Below are 20,694 nucleotides of genomic sequence, written 5' to 3' on the forward strand. Positions count from 1 at the left end.
GGGGCGGCCCCGGACACGGCCACGGGCACGGCGCGGGGCGGGCCGGGGCGGAGCGCGGCGGCACCGACCGAAATTGCTCGGCTCGGCACGGCAGGACACGATACGGCACTGCACGGCTCGGCTCGGCACGGCTCAGTTCGGTACGGCACTGCAGGACTTGGTACGGCTCGGTTCGGCTCGGTTGTGCTCGGTTCGGCACGGCACGGTTCGGCTCGGTTCGGCGCCCCTGAGGTACCGCGCGGGCCCGGCTGTCCCGGAGCGGCGGGGGCTGCGCCTTGCGGGGCCGGGGCGCCTCGGGGGTGTCTCGGGTGCGGGGCTGGGGGCGGCGATGCCGTGTCCGTGCCGTGCCGTGCCAGAGCTGCCGTGGGCCGTGCGGGACCGGGAGCGGGGCGGGCAGCGCGGGTGTCCCGCGGGAAGCGGAGCCCGGCGGGTTTTGGGGTTGTACCGCGCCCTAAAGCGTGCGGGCTGCGGGCAGAGCAGCGGGTTACACATGGAAATCCTGAGTGTCAGGATTTCCATGAGGAGCGGACATGCTGTAGCTCATGGAAGGAGAGGATGGATGGAGGGATGTGGGGCGGGAGGGCTGGAAGGGATGATTCTTCTCGGCTGGCTTTTCGCCCTCCCTGCCGCTCTCAGGAGCCCGCAGCTGAGCCGGTGCCGTCCCCAGCAGGTCCAGGAAGGCTGGTTCCCTGCTCCAGGGTGTCTGGGGCACAAACCCCACAGCCCCCAGCCCGCCCCTCTGCCCCTGGGGATGGCCGATGTTTGCGCATTCCTCCGAGGGCTTTCCCTCCTGCCGGCAGCCGGTTCCTCCAGGGCTGCCTCTCCCGAGCCCGGGCAGCTCAGAGCAGAGCGGGCAGAGCTCTGCTGAGGGCCCTGCTGTGTCCTGGGGGGGCTGGGAGGGGGTAGGAGCTGTGCTGGGACTTGTCCTGAAATAGGGGGAGACAGCAGGACGTGGGGACATCAAGTAGCCCAAAGGGAGTGGACCTGGAATTGTCAGAGAAGTGCAGCCCCAGCCCCACACAGTGTTTTGTCCCTTTCTGCAGCAGGGTCCCTGTCCTTGCCTGGGATGGGGACACACGGTGGGTGGGCAGAGAGGGGCAGTGAGCTCCCAGCCACAGGACGTTGTAGTTTTGGGACTGACACCAATCCTGCCAGGGAATCCAGACTCCTATGGTGACCCTGGGCTGCTTCTGTGACCAGTTTGTGGCACCATGTGCCCTTCCAGACCCCGGAGCTCTGACCCATGTCAGGTCCCCTCCTGAGCAGGGTGGGGGTGTCAGGGCTCCCCTGCTTTGTGCACATTTGCTCCCGGCTCTCCAGGGCTGCCGGGAAGTGGGAAAAGAGGAGCAGGAGGGATTGCGAAAGGGCCGTGTGTGTGTGTGTGTGTGTGTGTGTGTGCGTGAGGGGCCCTGGGGAGAACGGGAGGGATGGAGCCCTGAAGGCATGGGACTCACCAGACCTTCTCCTGACCCCATGCTCTCAGGGATGTCCCGGCATGGGACATCAACAGATAGTGGCTGTGTCACCCCTTAACCTTCTCAAGGAAGGATAAACAGAGCGAGCTTCCTCTCCCTTGTGCTGGCGGCTTTCCCAGTGCTGCTCTTCTCTGAGTCCTCCCAGTTGTCAGTGCCTGGGATGCTCCATGTCCCCCGTGGGTGTGTCCAAGGCTGCTGCTGGGCGAGCACATCCCTGAGGGGACTCAGTGGCCTGGCCTTTCCCTGCTGCTGAGGCTTGGGATGTCATCCCTGTACTGCAGGGATGCCCTGTGCTGATCAAACCCATGGATCTGCCTCAGCAGGAGCTGCCCCTTCCCGGCTCTGTTGGCTGTTCAGAGGTTTTGGTGGGGCAGACTGTTGCCCTGCTGTGTGCCCTGTGAGTGCTGAAGGACACACATGGTTTGGACAGTCCTGGAAGGGGCAGCCCCTTTGCAAGATGCAGGGCAGTGATGAGGACAGTGCCTGGCTGTAAGTCACCTGTCAGGGTGACTCTGTCCTCTGATCCATCACCCACTGGGACAAGCAGCACCAGTGGGCTGGCATGGGAGCAGTTTGAGCAGTGTCATGGCTCCTGCTGCCATGTGGGGCTGTCCCCTGCCCTGAAGGGCCCTTTCACCCATGCCAGCCTCAGCAGAGCAGGGCTGAGGCTGAGGACTGGAGAGAACCCCAGGATTTTGGCTCTGCGGTACTCTCAGACACCCCACCAGCAGCTCCAGCTGTGCTGCAGGCTGGGATGTGGCCCAGGGCCTCGTGCACACCCGGCTGGGACATTCCTGAGGTTTCCTGGGCAGTGGCAAGGACCTGGGCTGCTTCCCAGCTCCCACGCCCAGCCAGCCCATCCACCAGGGAGGGCCCTTTACCCTCACTGTGGAGTTCTGCTGAGCGCCTGTGCCTGGGGCACCACATCCAGAGTGCCACAAGCACATCCAGAGTGCCATAATCACATCCAGAGTGCCACAAGCACATCCAGAGTGCCACAAGCACATCCAGAGTGGTCCAAGGGGACACTGTCCCAGGCTGGAGCTGACAGCAGGGTGCTTGGTTGGGATGCTGGGGTGGGCTGCCCATTCAGAGCAAAGCCTGCGAGCAGAACAAGCAGCAGAGCAGCAGGAGAGGAGCAAACTCACAGCTTGTGCCTCAGAGGTGGAAAAAGTGCTGTGGACAATGAGAGCCCTGTTAGCCTGGCTGCCCAGGACATGGACACGGGCACGGAGCGCGTTCAGAGAGGGAGGGAGGTGCTGCAGGAACGGGCATGGAGCCGTGCTGGGCTGCAGGGAGCTCACATGGCAGGGCTGGGCTGGCCATGGAAAAGGCTTTGGACCCACAGAGCACAGCTGGAATGTCACTGGGAAACTCTGAGGTGAGTGGCAGAGCTGAGGAGCCAAGGCAGAGGAAGCACAGTGGGATAAGAGATGCTGGAGCAGAGCTGGAGCAAGACCCAGGAGCAGGGATTACAGACCCTGAGGTCACACTGCTGAGGCTCAGAGGGGAGTCAGTGATTTGCTGCACAAAGCCCAAGCACTTTTCAGGTGCCATGTTCTGGTCCTCTGTGTTTTGCTTGTGAATGCACAGATTTTAATTTTCCATGTAGCCAAGGATGTAGGCTGCACCATGCTGATTACCAGGCTGTCCCTGTCCCCATCTCTGATTCCCCCATTTCTCTCTCTGCAGTCTGTACCAGGAAGGTGCTTTTTTTCCTCCTCCTGGCACAGTTTTGCTTTGAAAGACATGTGATCCTCACCAGAAAGCCCACAGAGCTGTGACTTCCCCATGTAACCACATTTTAGTTCCAGCAGGTGACCAGTTTTAATCCACTTAGCAGAAGGTGCACTGGTTTTGTTGAGTGCTAATTATTCATTAAAAGGTGGTGCAAGATGAATCGAATGCCTTCCAGTCTCAGCCTGTTGTATCAACACAGTTACTCCAATTAACAGGGCCTGTGATCTCATAAAAGGCCATTCCCACTTCCTGACACGGGCTATTTCTGCCAGACCGTGGAGATTGGCATTAATTGTGTCCTTCAGGGTTGTACTGACCCCGTTGTGAAAGTGCCCAGTTCCACAGCAGAGCATCCTGCTCGCTCAGGAGCGCTGAGGAAGCTCCAGTTCCTAAGGAAACACATCCCAAGGTGTGCTGTGGTTAGCACTGAGGGGCTCACGCTGTGTGTCAGGACAGCTCTGAGGGTTTGCAGCCCTTCCTCTGGGCAGGGCAGCGTCCCCTCGCTGACCCAGGGCTGAAGAAGAAGTTTTGTTCCTGCTGTGAGATGGCAAACTCATCCCTTCTCTGCTTCCCAGGCAGAGTGTAGAGATGAGGATGGACAATTCCCATTTTCCTAAGAAATTCCCATTCCTGAGCCACTGGCAGGACTGGGGTGGCCCTTTGCACCCTCCCTCCCTTCCTGCTGGCTGGGTAAAAGGTGCAGCAGAGCATTTCCCTGCTGTCTGCCCACAAGCACACGTCCTGCTGAGCTCTGGCAGTGCCAGAGCAGGCAGCTGAGGCACCAGGAGCCCAGGGCTGGCTCCCACCAACCCCAGCTGCCTGGGCCATGTCCCCACCAGCTCTGTGGTGTCCCCAGTTGTGACAGAGGAGAGAGCCAGACTCACACTGATGTGGTTGCTCCGAGGGAGCTGATGTGCTTCACAGAATGAAAGACCTCCAGGGCCACCAAGTCCAACCTGTGACCAATCCCCACCTTGTGAGCCAGAGCAGAGTGCTCAGTGCCACATCCAGTCATTGCCACCACTGTGTCTGCTGTGGAACTGGACCAGCAGTGCTGCTCCTTGTTACTCCTCACTATCTTCCTGGGCATCTCTGCAGGCTCATCCCGAGGTTCTCACTGCTCCTGGTGGCACCTCCAATGTCACATGTGCCCAAAGGGGCGGGCAGGCAGAAGGGCTGGGCCCTGTGGAGGCTTGTGTTGGTGTTTTGGGTGTGGCAGAGGGGCTGGCACTGGGCACCATCCTGGTCCATCCCTGCTTTGGTCCAGGAGGCGTTCTCAAGAGGCTGGAGTGTGGAGCAGGTCCTCATCATGTGGAAAAGTGAACCAAGCAGGAATGGGGCTGATTCCTCTGTGAAAACCCTGCCCTGGAGGCTGGTGGGGAGGTGGAGCAGCTGTGCCAGCCCCCAGCTCTGCATGGGGTTTGAATTTGTTTCCCTTTCTCTGTGACACTGCAGCTAAATACAGGAAATTTAAATCACCCCAGGAAAGCCCAAACTTGTTTTTTTTTTAATGTTTTCTAATGGCAAGCATGGTCTGTGTGAGTGCAGCAGGCAGGATCTGTGCTCAGGGGGACTTGGAGACAGAAATATCCTTCTGGGGGGCTTCCCTGGGGGTATTTTGGGGGAATGCTTTCCTATCGTGGCAGGGACTGGCAGGGATGGTGGCACAATCAGAGCTTGTTAACACCCCCCGTGCAGAAATGCTGCTCCTGAGCTACAGGATCCATGGGAATAACACACTGGGAAGGGGGAGCAGCTCACAGAGAAGGGTTTTCACTATTGTCTGCCGTGGGACTGGTACAGGAATACCACATCTCCCTCAGGTATTCGGGGAGCCACAAATATTGTCAGAGGAATGCGAATGCTCCGGCTGCCTCGCTCGTCATGGAAGGGAGGGCAGGAGCGTGGGCTGGAATCCCCTCAGGCAGCAGCCATTCCCTGCTCCTGCTGGATTGAGCTCCTGGCTGGTCTAGCCGGGCTTTCCCTGCGCCCTGAGCCTGTTCCAGCTCCCTCGGCTCTGGCAGCTCATCCCCTCCTTCCATTCACCTCTCCTGGGCACACCCCCGTGCCCATCTGCCCTCACTGCCCTCGGGATGTGATCAGACAGCACGGTGGGGGCTGTTGGCAGAGGGGGACAGGGGCACTGGGCAGGTCCCTGATAGCCCCAGGGGTGCAGGGGCTGTGTGTTAGGGGCACTCTGGCCAGGCACGTGTGTTGGGGAAGGTGAAACAGGAAAGCCTTACAAATATGATTGCCTGGCAAAAGATTTTGAGAATATAGAAACTATAAGCGAGATTGAAATGAAAGCAAGCTTTGAGATACCTCAGTTACTGAACAACTGGAGAACAGTGGTGTGGCAGACTGAAGGTAATCCCCTTTGATGAACAACACCCTCTGCTTGCAGACAGGTCACAGGGTCAGAGCAGACCCTGCCAGCTTGGCAGAGGGGGTCCAAAGAGGAGTTTTTAGGGTTTAAGATGTAACACAGTATGGTAATGTAATGATTCTTATAGGCTGTATGGAAATGCTATAGGATTTGTATATTGTACTAAATTACTTAGTGAGAATTAGAATATTCAGCACAGAAGAAGATTTATTGTATTGTAACAGGAACCTCATCTCTCTTACTCTCTTCTTTACTCTCTTACCCTCTCATCCTCTCTACCCCTCTCTTCTCTCAGCCCTGCTCTGAGCTGTGCCTGGCAGCTCCCAGCAGGGCCCTGCACCCAGGCCCTCTACAATAAACCCCAAATTCCACAACCTGGCTGCAGAGATCTCTCGTCTCCCTCTGTCCTGACCATCCCTACCCCCTGACACTCCTACACACATGGCTGTGCTGCTGGTGGGGAGGGGGTTTAACCAGCACAGAACTAGGCAGGGGGGCTGGAGGGGGGGAATGGATGGGGGGATGGATGGGGGGAATGGTGTTCCAGCACAACCCTGACCCTGCCTACCCCTGCAGGGCCACACAGCCATGGGAGGCTGCAGCACATGGGCATGGCCAGAGCTGCTGGTGCTGCTGGTGCTGCTGGGCAGCGCGTGGCTGCGGGTGGGCAGTGCCCAGCCCACCCCCCCGGGCCCCACGCAGCTCCCCGGGCCCCAGCTGAGGTTCCGCCTGGCCGGGTACCCCCGCAAGCACAACGAGGGGCGCGTGGAGATCTTCTACAACGACGAGTGGGGCACCATCTGCGACGACGACTTCACGCTGGGCAACGCGCACGTGCTGTGCCGCCACCTCGGCTTCGTGGCTGCCACCGGCTGGGCACACAGCGCCAAGTACGGCAAAGGAGTCGGTAAGAGAGGGGTGGTGGGCACAGCACCCCCTGGCACAGCCCCACGGGTCTGCAAGGGGCAGGGTCTGTGTTTGCAGAGTGCCCAACAGTGATTGTGTGCTCAGGTATGCACAGTAAGAGAGGGGTGGTGGGCAGAGCACCCCCCTGGCACAGCCATGACATCTCTGCAAGGGGCAGGTCTGTGTTTGCAGAGTGCCCAACAGTGATTGTGTGCTCAGCTGTGCACGTGTGGGAGCTTTCTGTGTGGCAGAGCAGCCCCTTGGAGAGGTGGATGCTCCACTTCTGCAGACACCCACCCAGAACTATTGTAAATTCAGGCAACCCTGACAAAGAGAGAGATGGTGCATCTGACTCCATCTTCTCAGAAGGCTAATTTATTACTTTATTATACTATATTATATTAAAGAATACTTATACTATACTTTACTGTACTATCCTATACTAAAGAATACAGAAAGGATACTTACACAAGGCTAAAAAGATAATAATGAAAACTCCTGACTCTCTCCAGAGTCTCGACACAGCTTGGCCCTGATTGGCCAAAGAGTGAAAACAACTCACAGCAGAATCCAATGAAACAATCACCTGTGGGTAAACAATCTGCAAACACATTCCACATGAGCAAAACACAGGAGAAGCAAATGAGATCAGAATTGTTTTCCTTTTCTCTGAGGCCTCTCTTGCTGCCTTTCTGCTTCCCAAGAGAAAAACCCTGGGTGAAGGAATCAGGGAATGTGAATGCCACCCAAAACTTCACTCCTGGCATTTCACTGGCCTCAGCTTTGTGCTACAGCTCCTGCTGTAACCTGTGTGATCCCTGGCCATGCCCCTGGGTGCATTCCCTGCTCCCAGGGGATGCTTGGCTCCCCCTCACCCCCAGGCTGTGTCTGGCAGGGCGGATCTGGCTGGACAATGTGAATTGTGCTGGAAACGAGAAGAGCATCGGGGACTGCAAACACCGGGGCTGGGGGAACAGCGACTGCAGCCACGAGGAGGATGCAGGTGTGGTCTGCAAGGATGAGCGCATCCCAGGCTTCAAGGACTCCAATGTCATCGAGGTGAGGGGGCTGCTGAGCTGGCCAGAGCAGCTGGTGACATCCAGGATGCCACAGAGCACCCTGGGTGTGGGGCAGTCTGGGATCTCTCCCTGGGAGTGCAGGAAAGCAGCACTGGCTTTCCTGGTTGTGCTCCCCGGAGATGCACCCGGGCACCCAAGGGGACAAGAGGCTCTGAGCTCCTCTCTGCATGAGGTTCAACCTTTGGCTGCCCAGGGCCATCAGATGTGGCCAGCAGGAATGCAGGACTGGCTGTCCCTGTGCCCTGCCTGTGTCTGGGGACCCCTCTCCTTCATCCGTGGAGATTCCCTGGGGGTGGGCTGGCAGGAGGAGGGGCGATGGGATGAAATGTGAGCCGGGGCTGACCCGCTCCCCGCAGACGGAGCAGAGCCACCTGGAGGAGGTGCGGCTGCGGCCGGTGGTGTCCGGGGGGCGGCGGCAGCTGCCGGTGACAGAGGGCATCGTGGAGGTGCGCTACAAGGACAGCTGGGCACAGATCTGCGACCAGGGCTGGGACAGCCACAACAGCCGCGTGGTCTGCGGCATGATGGGATTCCCTGCAGAGAAAAAAGTCAACAGGAACTTCTACAGGTGAGTGAGGCCAGCAGGGAGCACACATAGAGGTGGGGTGTCCAAGCAGGGATGGGGATGGTGCCAGGGGCGTGGGGCAGTGCTGGGTGGGACAGCACAGGCTGTGCTGTTGGGTGTTGTGGATTCTAAAATCCCTCCCACCCTGCTGCTCACCAGTCCAAGCCCCAGCTGGACATCTGGGCAGTTGCTAACCAACCTGGGGGGCTGTGGGGTGGTTGGGAGGCTGTATCCCCCTGCCACACACACTGCAGCAAAGGGGAGTGCTTTTGCTCCCTGGTAGTGCTGTCCCCTATGCCAAGGGGAGGTTTGCAGCCATCAGGGGATGCTCCAGCCACACCGTGGGCTGACAAGGGGCAGGGACACGCCGTGCCTGGCACTGGGTGTGCCCTGAGCTGGTGTTGCTCCACAGGAGGCTGAGGCGAGCAGCCAGGACCAAGGGCCCCAGCCTGAGGCTGGGCAGCAGGTAAGGGGCCAGGGCTCCATCTGCTGAGCCATGGCAGAGCTGGGCTGTCCAGCCCCACCAGTCTCTGCTGTCTGAATGGATCTGGGCACAAACAGATCCAGATGGAGCAGACTGAATGCTTGGGCTGTGCTGGCCCAGTAGGACAAACCCCACGCCAGGGCACCTGCCTGGGCGTGCTGGAGTTCCCCATTCCCCACAAGAGACCATCTCTCTCCCAGGCTGGTCGTGCTCCAGGCAGAGCAGCCCTGTCCTGCACACCAGGCAGGAGTCCTGGCACCCCGGGAGGGCAGCAGGAGGCCTCGGAGCAGAGCTGTCTCTCCTGGTGGATGGGGAGGAAGGGCTGTGGAAATGAGCTGCTTTCTGCAGAAAGCAGCACTGGGGGTGCTGGAAGGGCTGTGCACCCCTCCATTCCCTGCAGGATGGGCTGACATGGGCACCAGAGCCTGTGCTCAGCAGTGCTGATGGGCACAGTGTGGCAGGTCCTGCCCCAAGTGCCACATCTGCTTGGGGTCTGCCCACTCATCCTCTGCCTACTCATTCTTGCTGCTTTTCTGCCAGGCCCAGGGGATGGTCTGGCTGCCTTTTCCCTCCATCCCTGAATCCTGCTGCTGGATCTGTTGGTGGATACAGTGAGCCAGAGCCCATCCTCTCTGGGCAGGGGCTTGGCACATCTTTCCTGAGCCCCAGTCCCACCACCTTCCCTGGTGCTGAATGTGCCCTACACTCATTGTGAGCTCTTTGTTGTGACATTCCCAGATCTGTGTCCCCTACAGTAATCCTTGCCATCTCCTGCAGCTGCTGATGGGAATTCAGGCAGGGTCATCCCATGGGTTTCCTCAGCTCCCACCTGAAGGTCCTGGTTGCTCCAATGTGCTGTTTCCTGTCTGGTTTGGTGCTGACTGCCCCTTTCCCAGCGAGCAGCTCCTTCCCCTGCAGCACTGGAGGAGATGTTTTGTGTCTCTATGAGGCTGAAATCCTGTCCCTCTGCCCTGAGCAGGAACTGGCTCCTGAGAGCCACACTGTTTTGTAGGGGGTGATCAATTTGGGGCTGCACAGCCACAGTCGTATGAAAGCACAAGGATAATCCAGGCTGGAAGGGACCTCTGGGAGTCCTGGGCCAACTCCCTGTGTGGAGCAGAGCCAGCTGTGGGTTAAACCCAGGATTTCATCCAGCTGGCTTTTGAAACCTTCCAAGGATGGAAATTCAGCAGCCCTGCGGTCTCTGCTCCAATGTAGAACAGCCCTCATGGGCAAAAGGTTTTCCTTACCCTGAGCCTGAACCTTTTGTTGTCAGTCATGCCTCTTTCCTCTTGTGCTCTTCCCTCCCTGCTGGAAGAGCCAGGATCCTCACAGCTCCCAGCTCAGCCCTGGCTGGAGCAGTCCCACACCCCCAGCCCCTCCCAGGCCTCTGGCTGGCTGCTCTCCCTGGGGCTCACACCACACACATGGCATCTTCTTGTCCTGGGGACCCAGATCCAGGTGCAGGATCCAGATGTGGTTTCCTGAGTGTGAGTGGGCACTGATGCCCTCTGGCTGTCTGAATCCCAGCCCTGTGCTGTGTCCTGTGCAGCTGACACCAACCTGTGCTGCCCTGTGGGGACAGTGGCCAGGCTTGGCTCTGCCTGGTCCCTGGGGCTGGCAGTCCCCTGCCCTCCTTTGGGCCACTCTGCTCTTCACTCCTTGTGGGCTCTGGGGTTTTGGCTCTGCTCTGCATCTTCCTCCCTGAGGGAAACAAGCACTTGAGGATGTTGGGATTGCACCTACACCTTGTGTGTGCTGAGCCCCAGGCAGCTTTCCCTCATGGCTCAGTCTGTGCCAGGGCTGCTTCCCTAGCTGGCAGCAGCCCTTGCCAGCCTGCAGCAAGTCCCACTGTGCCCCATGGCTCCAGGACAAGCACCCTGGGGCTGCCTGTGCTGCTTGCTGGGTGTCCTGCACCTTGGGGACATGGCACAGTGGTAGCATGGTGTCTGGATGAGGACACAGACACAACCACACCTGACTGATCAAATGGTGGCTGCTGGTGTTTGATCTTTTGGTCTGTGACAAGGCAGAGCAGATGTGGCTGCATCCAGCAGTTTCCTGGTGGGATGCATGCAGGAAACTGCATCACTGCTGTGGAGTGTGGCTGTGTCACACTGCTGGCAGCAGATGATGCTGTTGCACCCCTGTGTGACACAAAGGGGATGCACATGAGTTCAGCCTCCAGTGAAGCCAGGGCAGGTTGTGCTCCCTGTGTCACTGCTGAGGGCAGAGGTGACAGCCTGAAATCCCAGGCTTTGTGATGGTTGTTTTCTATTTTCCAGGCTGGCCTCCAAATCTCAGCCTAAACAAAAGCGCAGGGAGGACGTAGGGCCCAAGAAGAGGTAAATGGCTCAGTCGAGAGCCAGAGGCAGGAGCCCCAGAGCTGTGTGTGTCCCCATGTGTGTCCCTGTGCTGCTGGGGGTGTGGCACAGGCACCTGGCAAGGGCTGGGTGACACCTAGCAGGCACCGTGTGTCACCCTGGGGACAGGGCAAGGGGCACAGCCAGCACGTGCAGCTGCAGGCAGGGTGGCTGGTGACACCTCCACTGCCACTGCTCACTCTGGCCATGGCTCAGGGCTCCTGTCCCCCTCACAGGCTCTTCACAGAGCGGCAGCAGCTCAACTACCGCCTGCACTCGGTGTCCTGCACGGGGACAGAGGTGCACCTGTCCATGTGCTCCTTCGAGTTCTACCGGGGCAACTCCTCAGCAGCCTGCGGCTCCGGCATGCCCGCCGTGGTCAGCTGCGTGCCCTGGGCCCCTCTTCGCCACTGGCAGTGCCCACAAGAAGAAACAGCGCCAGCAGCAGCAGCAGCAGGGCCAGGTGAGCCCTGCAGGGAGGGGGACGAGTTCTGTGGTGGCCCACAGCAGGACAGTGCCCCACTCTGGGCCAGGCTCTGTCCCCAGGTGTGCGGGTTGCTGGGTGACCGGCTCCGGAGCGGGAGGTGGGGACGGTGTCCTGTCCCTGCACATCCCAGCGCTGTGTGTGCCACCCCACACTGTGCCACCCTTGTCCCTGCTCCCACAGCCCCGGATCCGGCTGAAGGGCGGCGCCAGGGTGGGCGAGGGCCGCGTTGAGGTGCTCAGGAGCAGCGAGTGGGGCACCATCTGCGACGACCGCTGGAACCTGCAGTCGGCCAGCGTGGTGTGCCGCGAGCTGGGCTTCGGCAGCGCCAAGGAGGCCCTCACCGGGGCACGCATGGGCCAAGGTGAGCCTGCTGGGCAGAGTACAGGGGTGGATTTATTACAGCAGGGGGTTCTTGGGGTCTCTCCAACCCCAGCTGCAGTAGGTGTCTGGATAGCAAAGTCTTGCTTGTTGGGATCTCTAGCTGGTCAGAGTGACCCCAAGAAAAGTTGGAAAGTCTCTTTTCCCATCCCGGCACTTGAAGAAGGAGTCAGGGCTCTTCATTGCTCGGTCTCAAGGTTGTTTATTTTATTTTATCTATAAAAAATTTTCTCCTGCCCTGCCGAGGTCAGCTCAGCAAGACAGTTCCAGGCACTCTGCCTGCCCCCGGGGCAGTGTTATCTTTTTATACTAAAAACTACATATACAATGTTTACAATTACTTCCCAAAACCTATCACCTATGTTAGACAGTGAGCTTCTTAATCTAAACCAATCTGTAAGTGCCAACATCACAGCAGAAGATGGAGGCCAAGAAGAAGAAGCAGAAAGGCTGGACACACCCAGTTCCCTCCATCTTGCCTCCTGAACCCCCATACCAAAAACCCTAAAATCTACTTTTCCACCCCGAGATAGCTTCACTAATATTCTACTTAAACTGTTGTGGTTTGCTGATCTTCATACAAGGTTGGTAATTTGCTCCATGGGTCATAATCAAAACCACAGGTGTTTTGGGCTCTGTGCCAGGGTCCCTGAGACCCCTGGCAGGGGTCTTGGGTGCTCAGGACAGCCAGAGGGACGTCCTGGGTCCTGACACTTGCTAAGTTCCACTATTGGAATAATTACCAATATAGCCGGAACGGGACGTTCTGAGCTTGTCTGGCCCTTGCTGCTTGACCAAAAGGCAGCAACTGTGGTGATTTCACCTCAGAGACACTTTTGGCTGGCTGGATGCTGCAGATGGGCATGTGGAGACAAGCCCAGGCATGCAGGAGCTCTGGTGGTCCTCAGGCTTACCTCTGGTGGAGAAGCTTTAAGGTGATGGTGAAGGAAAGGAGTCGGTTCTGATGGAGGGTTTGGATCCAGAGCTTTATTCCTGGCCCACAGGCCTCTGAACTCAGCAACAGCTCCAGCAGAACCCCCTGAACCACATAGTTGCTGTTCCTTTGAACCCTGGAGAGAGGGAAGGGGCACAGGGGGCCACCAACCAGGTACATGGCAGGGAAGTCTCAAGGGACAAAGGACACCTGGATGGCCCAATGTCCCCCAGGGGGTGGAGGGCATCTTTTGAATTCTGCCAATCACTCGATGCCCTTCTGGAATGCCAGGATTGACAGACAGTGCTGGGCAGGGGTCAGGGAGGGGGAGGGAGAGGAGACTGACACACCAGGGGAAGAAATCTTCACGGAGAAACCCAGGGTATCTGAGGCAAGCCATGACACCACACCGCAACACTCCACTTGTCCAGGTCCCTCAGGCAGGCTCCCAGCTGCAGGCAATCTTAGCAGGCAGCTCAGCTCTTAAGTGAGATCAGCTCTTTGAATTCAGCTCTCAGTGATTTCAGCTCTTTGCTTGTTAAGTGCCTCAGCAGACACAGGAGAGAGAGAGGAGAAGAATTGTATGAGGTTCTGTTGTATTTGCTGGGACCCTCATGGCAGGGAGGTGTCACTATAGAACACAAAATAACACAACTGACGTGCATACACTTGTTTTTAAGGTAAAGAAGGGAAGTTTGTTTTCTGACTCTAGTATTTATAGATTTCTAAAAGTGACAGTGGATTGGAGGGTGAAAGTGCCACCTCTTCAATGACACTGGCCAAACTAACAGTTTATTAAATTTCTTTTCTTCTAGAAAAGAATGCAAAACAGTGAGTTATTTACAGAAAGTGTGTGAGAAAGTTTGTTACAAGAATGTAAACATCAGAAAGCTTAGAAAATCTTAAAAAATCAAGATAACAGGGAGGAATGATGAATCTGATTCCATGTTCTCAGAAGGCTAATTTATTATTTTAAAATACCATATTAAAGAATACTAAACTAAACTATACTAAAGAATACAGAAAGGATTCTTACAGAAGTCTAAAAAGATAATAATGAAAACTCCTGACTCTCTCCAGAGTCCCAACACAGCTTGGCACTGATTGGCCATTGAGTCAAAACACTCACACCAGAAATCCAATGGAACAATCACCTGTGGGTAAACAATCTCCAAACACATTCCACATGTGAGCACAACACAGGAGAAGCAAATCAGATAATTATTGTTTTCCTTTTTCTCTGAGGCTTCTCAGCTTCCCAGGAGAAAAATCCTGGGTGAAGGGATTTTTCAGAAAATGTGAATGTGACATAGTTCCACAGAGGTGTCTTTATTAGCAGCTTCTGTGAAGGGTGACAGTGACAGCTCTTCGGCTGAACAGTGCAGGAATGGGGGTTTCTATAGGGTATAGGGGTTTGGGGAAACAGTCCAGTAGTAAGAGTTGAGGTCAAAGTGACCTGTTGTCTTACAGAGAGATAACAGGAGTCTGGAGGTGGAAGAGGGCCTTCTTTTGGTCCAGTCATCATGACTAGGCATTTCTTATCTTAGGCAACTGACTGCCAGGGAGGCCTTGCAGGCCCTGTGGCTGCTACAGCACCAGGCATCCCCTCCTGGAGCTGAGGATGAGGCACTTATCCAGGCTTTGCTTGGCTGGGGTGTCCTGTGAGCACTGGGATACATGGAGCATCCCAATGGGACCGTGGCCACTCAACCACACTGCCCCAGGCAGCAGCTGTGGAGGCTGGAGTGTCCAACTCCCTCAGACCTGCCAAAAAGAGAGGGGAGCCTTGGGGACATGGGTGGTCCTGTATTGCAATGAAAGGTGATTCTGATGAAGGGGAGAGAGAATGAAGCATCTGACTCCATGGGTATCAGAAGGCTAATGAATTACTTTATTATACTATACTGTGTACATTTCATCTAAACTGAATCTGCCAAGCACTCAGCTGCACTCCACTGCAGAGAATCTCAGCCCACAGTCCCAACACACACATACACACACATCTGGCCCTGATAGGCCAAGGAAACAAAACATCCTCACTTTGGATAAACAATCTCCACATTGCATTCTACTTTGGCACAACACAGGCCCAGCAAGTGATAAGAATTATGTTTTCCCTTTCTCTGAGGTTCAGAGAATGTGACTCTCAGAAATCCTTGGGAAGAGAAACGTGACAACAGCCCTGAGCATCCCTGTGTCACAGGGGGGCCCTGATTTCTGCTGTCCTCCTGCAGGGACGGGCCCCATCCACCTGAACGAGGTGCAGTGCCGGGGCACCGAGAAGTCCCTGTGGAACTGTCCCTTCAGGAACATCACCCAGGAGGACTGCAAGCACACAGAGGACGCTGCTGTTCGCTGCAACATCCCCTACATGGGCTACGAGAACCTGGTGCACACCATGGGGGCTGCTGGCTCCAGGGGGCTCCCAGCAGTGGGGTCTCGGAGTGGGGGGCTGGGAAAGGCCCACAGAATCCATGGGAACCTCGTCTGTCCTCCTCTGCACCCCACACATTTCCCCCTGTCCTGGGAGATCGGGGATTTTGTGGGTGGGAACCCCTGTGAGGAAGAGGGTGGAGGGGAGGCTGTGGGGGCTCTGGGTGTTCTGTGGGTGCTGCTCCCTGCTGCTTTTCCTGCTGCCAGCCTGTGCCCACTCCCCAACAGAAACACCAGGAAAAAAAATCACTGTGGGACAACCAGGAGATTTTTTTTTTTTTACCTGTGATGAAACAAGCAAATGGAGCCCTTTGTTCCTGTTTGCCCTGGCCCATCGTTTCATCCACTTTGTGCTCTTTTTAATGATCTTTAACTCTCTCACACCTGTAATGTCTGAAATGACGCCATTTCAAAATGAACTATTTTCAGTTCATGCAGTGCCGGGTGAGACAATTCCCAAACTCACAAGCCATTTCTTGTCCCCAAATCCACCAGTTTTGGCAAGTTCCCTGCCAACCAAAGCTCTGCTTGGCTCTGCTCAGTTCCTGCTTCCCCATCCCCATGTGCAGGCACAGCCTGGGACAGGGGCCGGGGACAGCCCTGCATGCAGGGGGAGCATCGCCTGTGACGGTGATGACGCTGCCACCGCCTTTCTCTGCAGATTCGGCTGAGCGGGGGCCGGAGCCGCTTCGAGGGGCGGGTCGAGGTGGCGGTGGGGGCTGGCGACGGGGACCAGCCCCGCTGGGGTCTGGTGTGCGGAGAAGGCTGGGGCACCCTCGAGGCGATGGTGGCCTGTCGCCAGCTGGGGCTGGGATTCGCTAACCACGGCTTACAAGTAGGTGCCAGCACCAGCTTGGCCAGGGCAGCAGCAGCCACCACCACTGCTCACAGGGCTGGGGACAGGGATGGATGGGGACGGAGGGGGGACAGGAGGTGGCACAGCATGGGGTGCCTGCTCACGGCCCCAGGGTTTCCCTGCAGATCCGCCTGGCCGGCGGGAGGACAGAGTTTGAGGGCCGCGTGGAGGTGAAGAGAGGCAGTAAGTGGGGCACGGTCTGCAGCGATGGCTGGACCACCAAGGAGGCCATGGTGGCCTGTCGTCAGCTCGGCCTGGGCTACTCCCTGCATGCTGTGACGGTAGGTGCCAGAGAGGAGGGCCCCTGGTGAGCACAGGCACCAGCCAGCACTTCCCAAACAACCGTGGGGCTGCATGGGGACAGATGGGCACAGAGGGACATGGACCCCTGTGGGCAGCTGTGGTGGGGGGCTTGGCTGCAGCCTGGGAAGAAGTGATCCTGGGCAATCCGGCCACCAGCCCTGCCACCCACCCTGCCTCACCCCCTCGCCAGGAGACCTGGTACTGGGACGCCAGCAACATAACAGAGATGGTCATGAGCGGGGTGAAGTGCGCCGGCCACGAGATGTCCCTGAGCCACTGCCAGCACCACGGCGCCAGCCTGAGCTGCAGGAACACGGGCACGCGCTTCGCTGCGGGCGTCATCTGCTCTGAGAGTGAGCTGAGGGAATGGGGGCTGCAGGGGGGCCTGTCTGTGCTGGGGGTTCTGCAGAGAGGGGCTGTGGGCAGTGGGCTCTGCAGGTATGGATTCTGAGCTGTGGAGTTTGTGGGTGGTCAGGTCTGTGGGTAGTGGGGTTTGTGGGCAGTGGGGTCTGCCAGCAGTGAGGTCTGTGGGAAGTGGGGTCTGCAGGTATGGACTCTGAGCACTGAGGTCTGTGGGTGGTCAGGTCTGTGGGTAGTGGGGTCTGCCAGCAGTGAGGTCTGTGGGCAGTGGGGTCTATGGGCAGTGGGGTCTGCAGGCAGTGGGGTCTGTGGGTATGGACTCTGAACACTGGGGTCTGCCGGCAGTGGGGTCTGCAGGTATGGACTCTGAGCACTAGGGTCTGTGGGCAGTGGAATCTGCAAGCATGGACTCTGAGCACTAGGGTCTGTGGGTGGTCAGGTCTGTAGGTACGGATTCTGAGCACTGGGCTCTGTGGGCAGTGGGGTCTGTAGGTATGGACTCTGAGCACTGGGCTCTGTGGACACTGGGATCTTCAGGTAGTGGGCTCTGTGGGCAGTGGGGTCTGCAGGCATGAACTCTAAGCACTGGCATCTGTAGGTGGTGGAGTCTGCAGGCAGTGGAGTCTGCGAGCAGAGGGATCTGCAGGCATGAACTCTGAGCATTGGGGTGTGTGGGCGGTAGACTTTAGTCTGTAGACACCGGTGTTGTGGGGCCAGGAGCTGTGCTCAGTGGAGTTTGCAGCTGGAGGCCAGGGTTCAGCCAACACCCAGCCATTGCAGAGGGCACATGTCCCTCCTGCCTGGCTCAGCCCTGGGCACTGCTCCATCCCTGCCGAGAGCAGGGCCCATCCCTGAGCAGCCGCCTGTCCCCAGCCGCCTCAGACCTGCTGCTGCACGCGCCGCTGGTGCAGGAGACGGCGTACATCGAGGACAGGCCGCTGCACATGCTGTACTGCGCTGCTGAGGAGAACTGCCTGGCCAGCTCGGCCCGCCTGGCCAACTGGCCCTACGGCCACCGCCGCCTGCTCCGCTTCTCCTCGCAGATCCACAACCGCGGCCGCGCCGACTTCCGCCCCAAGGCCGGCCGCCACTCCTGGGTCTGGCACGAGTGCCACCGGTGCGTGTGGGGCACAGCAGGGAGGGGACACACGGGGCTGGGGGTCAGGGAGGGGAGAGGGTGGTGCTGCTGCAATGGGCTGGTCGAGGAGGGGGCTGGACAGGGGTGACGCTAAAAGACAGTGACACTGTGCAAGTATGACACTGAGAGAGGGTGATGCTGGATGAGGGTGACACCAGGTAGTTGTCATCTTATTTCAAAAGTCCCAAACCTTCTCAGTGATTTCTCATGGGCAGCTCCTCACAGCACTGACTCCTTCCTCACAGCACAACCAACAAACTCCAACTCTCCCCTCACCCAGCTAACCCACTCTTTTGTAGCACTGGTCTTCTTATTGGACACAGCTGTGGCCTATTAAGGGCAGGCCTGTTCTAATCTTTGATGATTAGTACAGCTGCAACTCCTCAGGTGTGAGATTACCATCTGCATTATTCTGTTACATTCTGTCACTCCACACCGGGTGAAGGTGACACTGCATAGCCCGAATCTGGTGCTCAGGGTCCAATTTTGTCTGGTTTGGCTTAGGGGCTGTTCATGGATAAGCAATGTTGGGTCTGGGGTCTCCAGGAAGGCAGGGACGAGGCTGCAGGCTGTGCCTTGCAGCTGAACCCTCTGCTTGCGTGGGCCAGCTGGCTGGGGACAGCTGTGTCCCCTTCCAGGGCAGGACACAGCCTTGCCCAACCTCACAGTGCTGCCACCTCAGAGCAGGGGCTCTGTGGGGACATTCCTGGCAGCAGGGGGCTGATGCAGGCCAGGGCAGTCTGCAGCAGGTGCTGGCTCCCTCCCACAGGCACTACCACAGCATGGACATCTTCACCCACTACGACATCCTGACCCCCAATGGCACCAAGGTGGCTGAGGGACACAAGGCCAGCTTCTGCCTGGAGGACACTGAGTGCGAGGAAGGTGGGTGACCTGGAGCCCTGCAGCACTGTCCCTGCCTGTGTCCCCATGGTGGGGCCAGGCTGGGGGGTCTCAGCAGGGACCAGCTGTGTCTCCTCCTGCCTGCAGACGTGGCCAAGAGGTACGAGTGTGCCAACTTTGGGGAGCAGGGCATCACCGTGGGCTGCTGGGACCTGTACCGGCACGACATCGACTGCCAGTGGATCGACATCACTGATGTCAAACCAGGCAACTACATCCTGCAGGTGCTGCACCTGACCCTCCCCTGTCACCCTCCCAGCCCCTGTCCCTGCACCTCAGCCCCCCACACACTTCAGTCACCCATCACTCTGTCTCACTGGAGCTCAGTGGGTGTGCTGGCACTGCCACATGCTGCCACATGGGTTTTCCAACTCTGAGCAGCACTGCTCATGGTGCACAGGGACAGGGCAACCCCATCACATCAGCAGCCACTGGCTCCTTGGAGCTCTCCAGCACACCCACCACAGCTGGGGAGATACATCCTGTGGGGCTGGGGCTGGGATCTCACTGTCAGTGCCCCACAGGTCGTGATCAACCCCAACTTCGAGGTGGCAGAAAGTGACTTCACCAACAATGCCATGAAATGCAACTGCAAGTACGACGGGCACCGCATCTGGGTGCACAGCTGCCACATCGGTAATGGCCCGGGGCACGGCACGGGGGTGAGGGTGGAGGGCAGTGACAGGGCTGCAGGAAGCCATGAGGATGAGGATGGTGCTGCTGGGGACACCTACAGTGGAAGGTGCTGGCAGGGGATGCACTGCAGCAGAGCTGACAGCCCCTGCCCTCTGCCCGCAGGAGATGCGCTCAGCGAGGAGGCCAACAAGCGGTTTGAGCAGTACCCAGGTCAGCTCAACAACCAGATTTCATAGGGCCCCGGCCCTGGGGAGACAGGCATCTCCCTCCCTCACCCCATACTGGTGGGAGGTAGCTGCTGGAAGACCGGCAGGGAGGCCTGATGCCCAGTGCTGCTGCCACTGTGTCCTGCCGGGGACTGCCCAGGACTCGCCACCGGCTGCCCTTGCCCACCTCGGTGGGGCTGGTGCTGGAGGCACCGACACCTGCACCTCCCAGCCTGGGGCTGCCACCCCAACCACTGGCCAGAAGAGCGTGCCCACATCCCCTGGGCTGCGGCACACGGGTACAGTCCGGGAGGTCCTGCATCCCTCCCATCCCAGCTGCACCCCAGCTCCCACTGCCCCCTTCAGCCCTGGTTCCTCTCACCCCACAGCTCACCCCCTCAGCTGGCCCCAGGGCCCACCACCCACACAGGGCCCCAGGAGCCACTGGTCCCCCTGGGGATGGTGCAGGTGTCTCTGCCCACAGCGCTGCCCAGGGGTGGCTCCTACCCCATCTCTCAGTTGTAATTTTATTTCCTCTATAAAGTTGTAAGTTCTATTTCTCAATGGTTGCTGGCACGTCTCTGGGCTGGGATGAGGAGCAGGTGGCAGGGTTCATTCTGCAGGGCTGGTCGCCACCCTGGCACAGTGTAGGAGCATCCCCTGGTCCCTGCAATGCCTCATCCACACAGCCCTGGCCCCACAGCAGCCCCTGGCACCATCCTCAGCCAGGGCTGGTCCTCTGGGGGGAAGCCCAGGTGGGTGAGAGGAAGGGACCAGCAGCAGCCCCACAGCACCGTGTGGGGAGGAACTGAGGAGGAACTGAGGAGCAGGGATGTGGGGAAGAGCTGGTTCCACCTCACCAGATCCAGGGTGAATGTTACCAAGCAGAAATCCCATCCTGGGGTTGTGACCCTTGAGGATTGGGGACCACAGGAAATCCCTGGGGCTGTGACCCTTGAGGATTGGGGTCCACAGGAAATCCCTGGGGCTGTGACCCTTGAGGATTGGGGACCACAGGAAATCCATCCCTGGGGCTGTGACCCTTGAGGAGTGGGGTCCACA

At 58.2% G+C, this 20,694-nt stretch overlaps 1 protein-coding gene across 1 annotated transcript; it reads left to right on the forward strand.

Annotated features, from left to right (window-relative positions):
- The first annotated feature begins 81 nt into the window (after window positions 1-81).
- On the forward strand, window positions 82-20,196 carry LOXL3 (lysyl oxidase like 3). The gene is given in 15 exon segments (XM_054514772.1): window positions 82-140; window positions 6,178-6,508; window positions 7,403-7,566; window positions 7,943-8,154; window positions 11,235-11,388; window positions 11,390-11,461; window positions 11,666-11,846; window positions 15,032-15,186; window positions 15,892-16,065; window positions 16,580-16,742; window positions 17,623-17,866; window positions 18,657-18,772; window positions 18,878-19,014; window positions 19,315-19,426; window positions 19,589-20,196. Coding segments are annotated over 14 exon segments (2,277 nt in total). The 5' UTR covers window positions 82-140; window positions 6,178-6,189; the 3' UTR covers window positions 19,663-20,196.
- The last annotated feature ends 498 nt before the right edge of the window (window positions 20,197-20,694 follow it).

This window comes from Molothrus ater, chromosome 4 (assembly GCF_012460135.2).
Source record: "Molothrus ater isolate BHLD 08-10-18 breed brown headed cowbird chromosome 4, BPBGC_Mater_1.1, whole genome shotgun sequence".
NCBI classification, from domain to species: Eukaryota; Metazoa; Chordata; class Aves; order Passeriformes; family Icteridae; genus Molothrus; species Molothrus ater.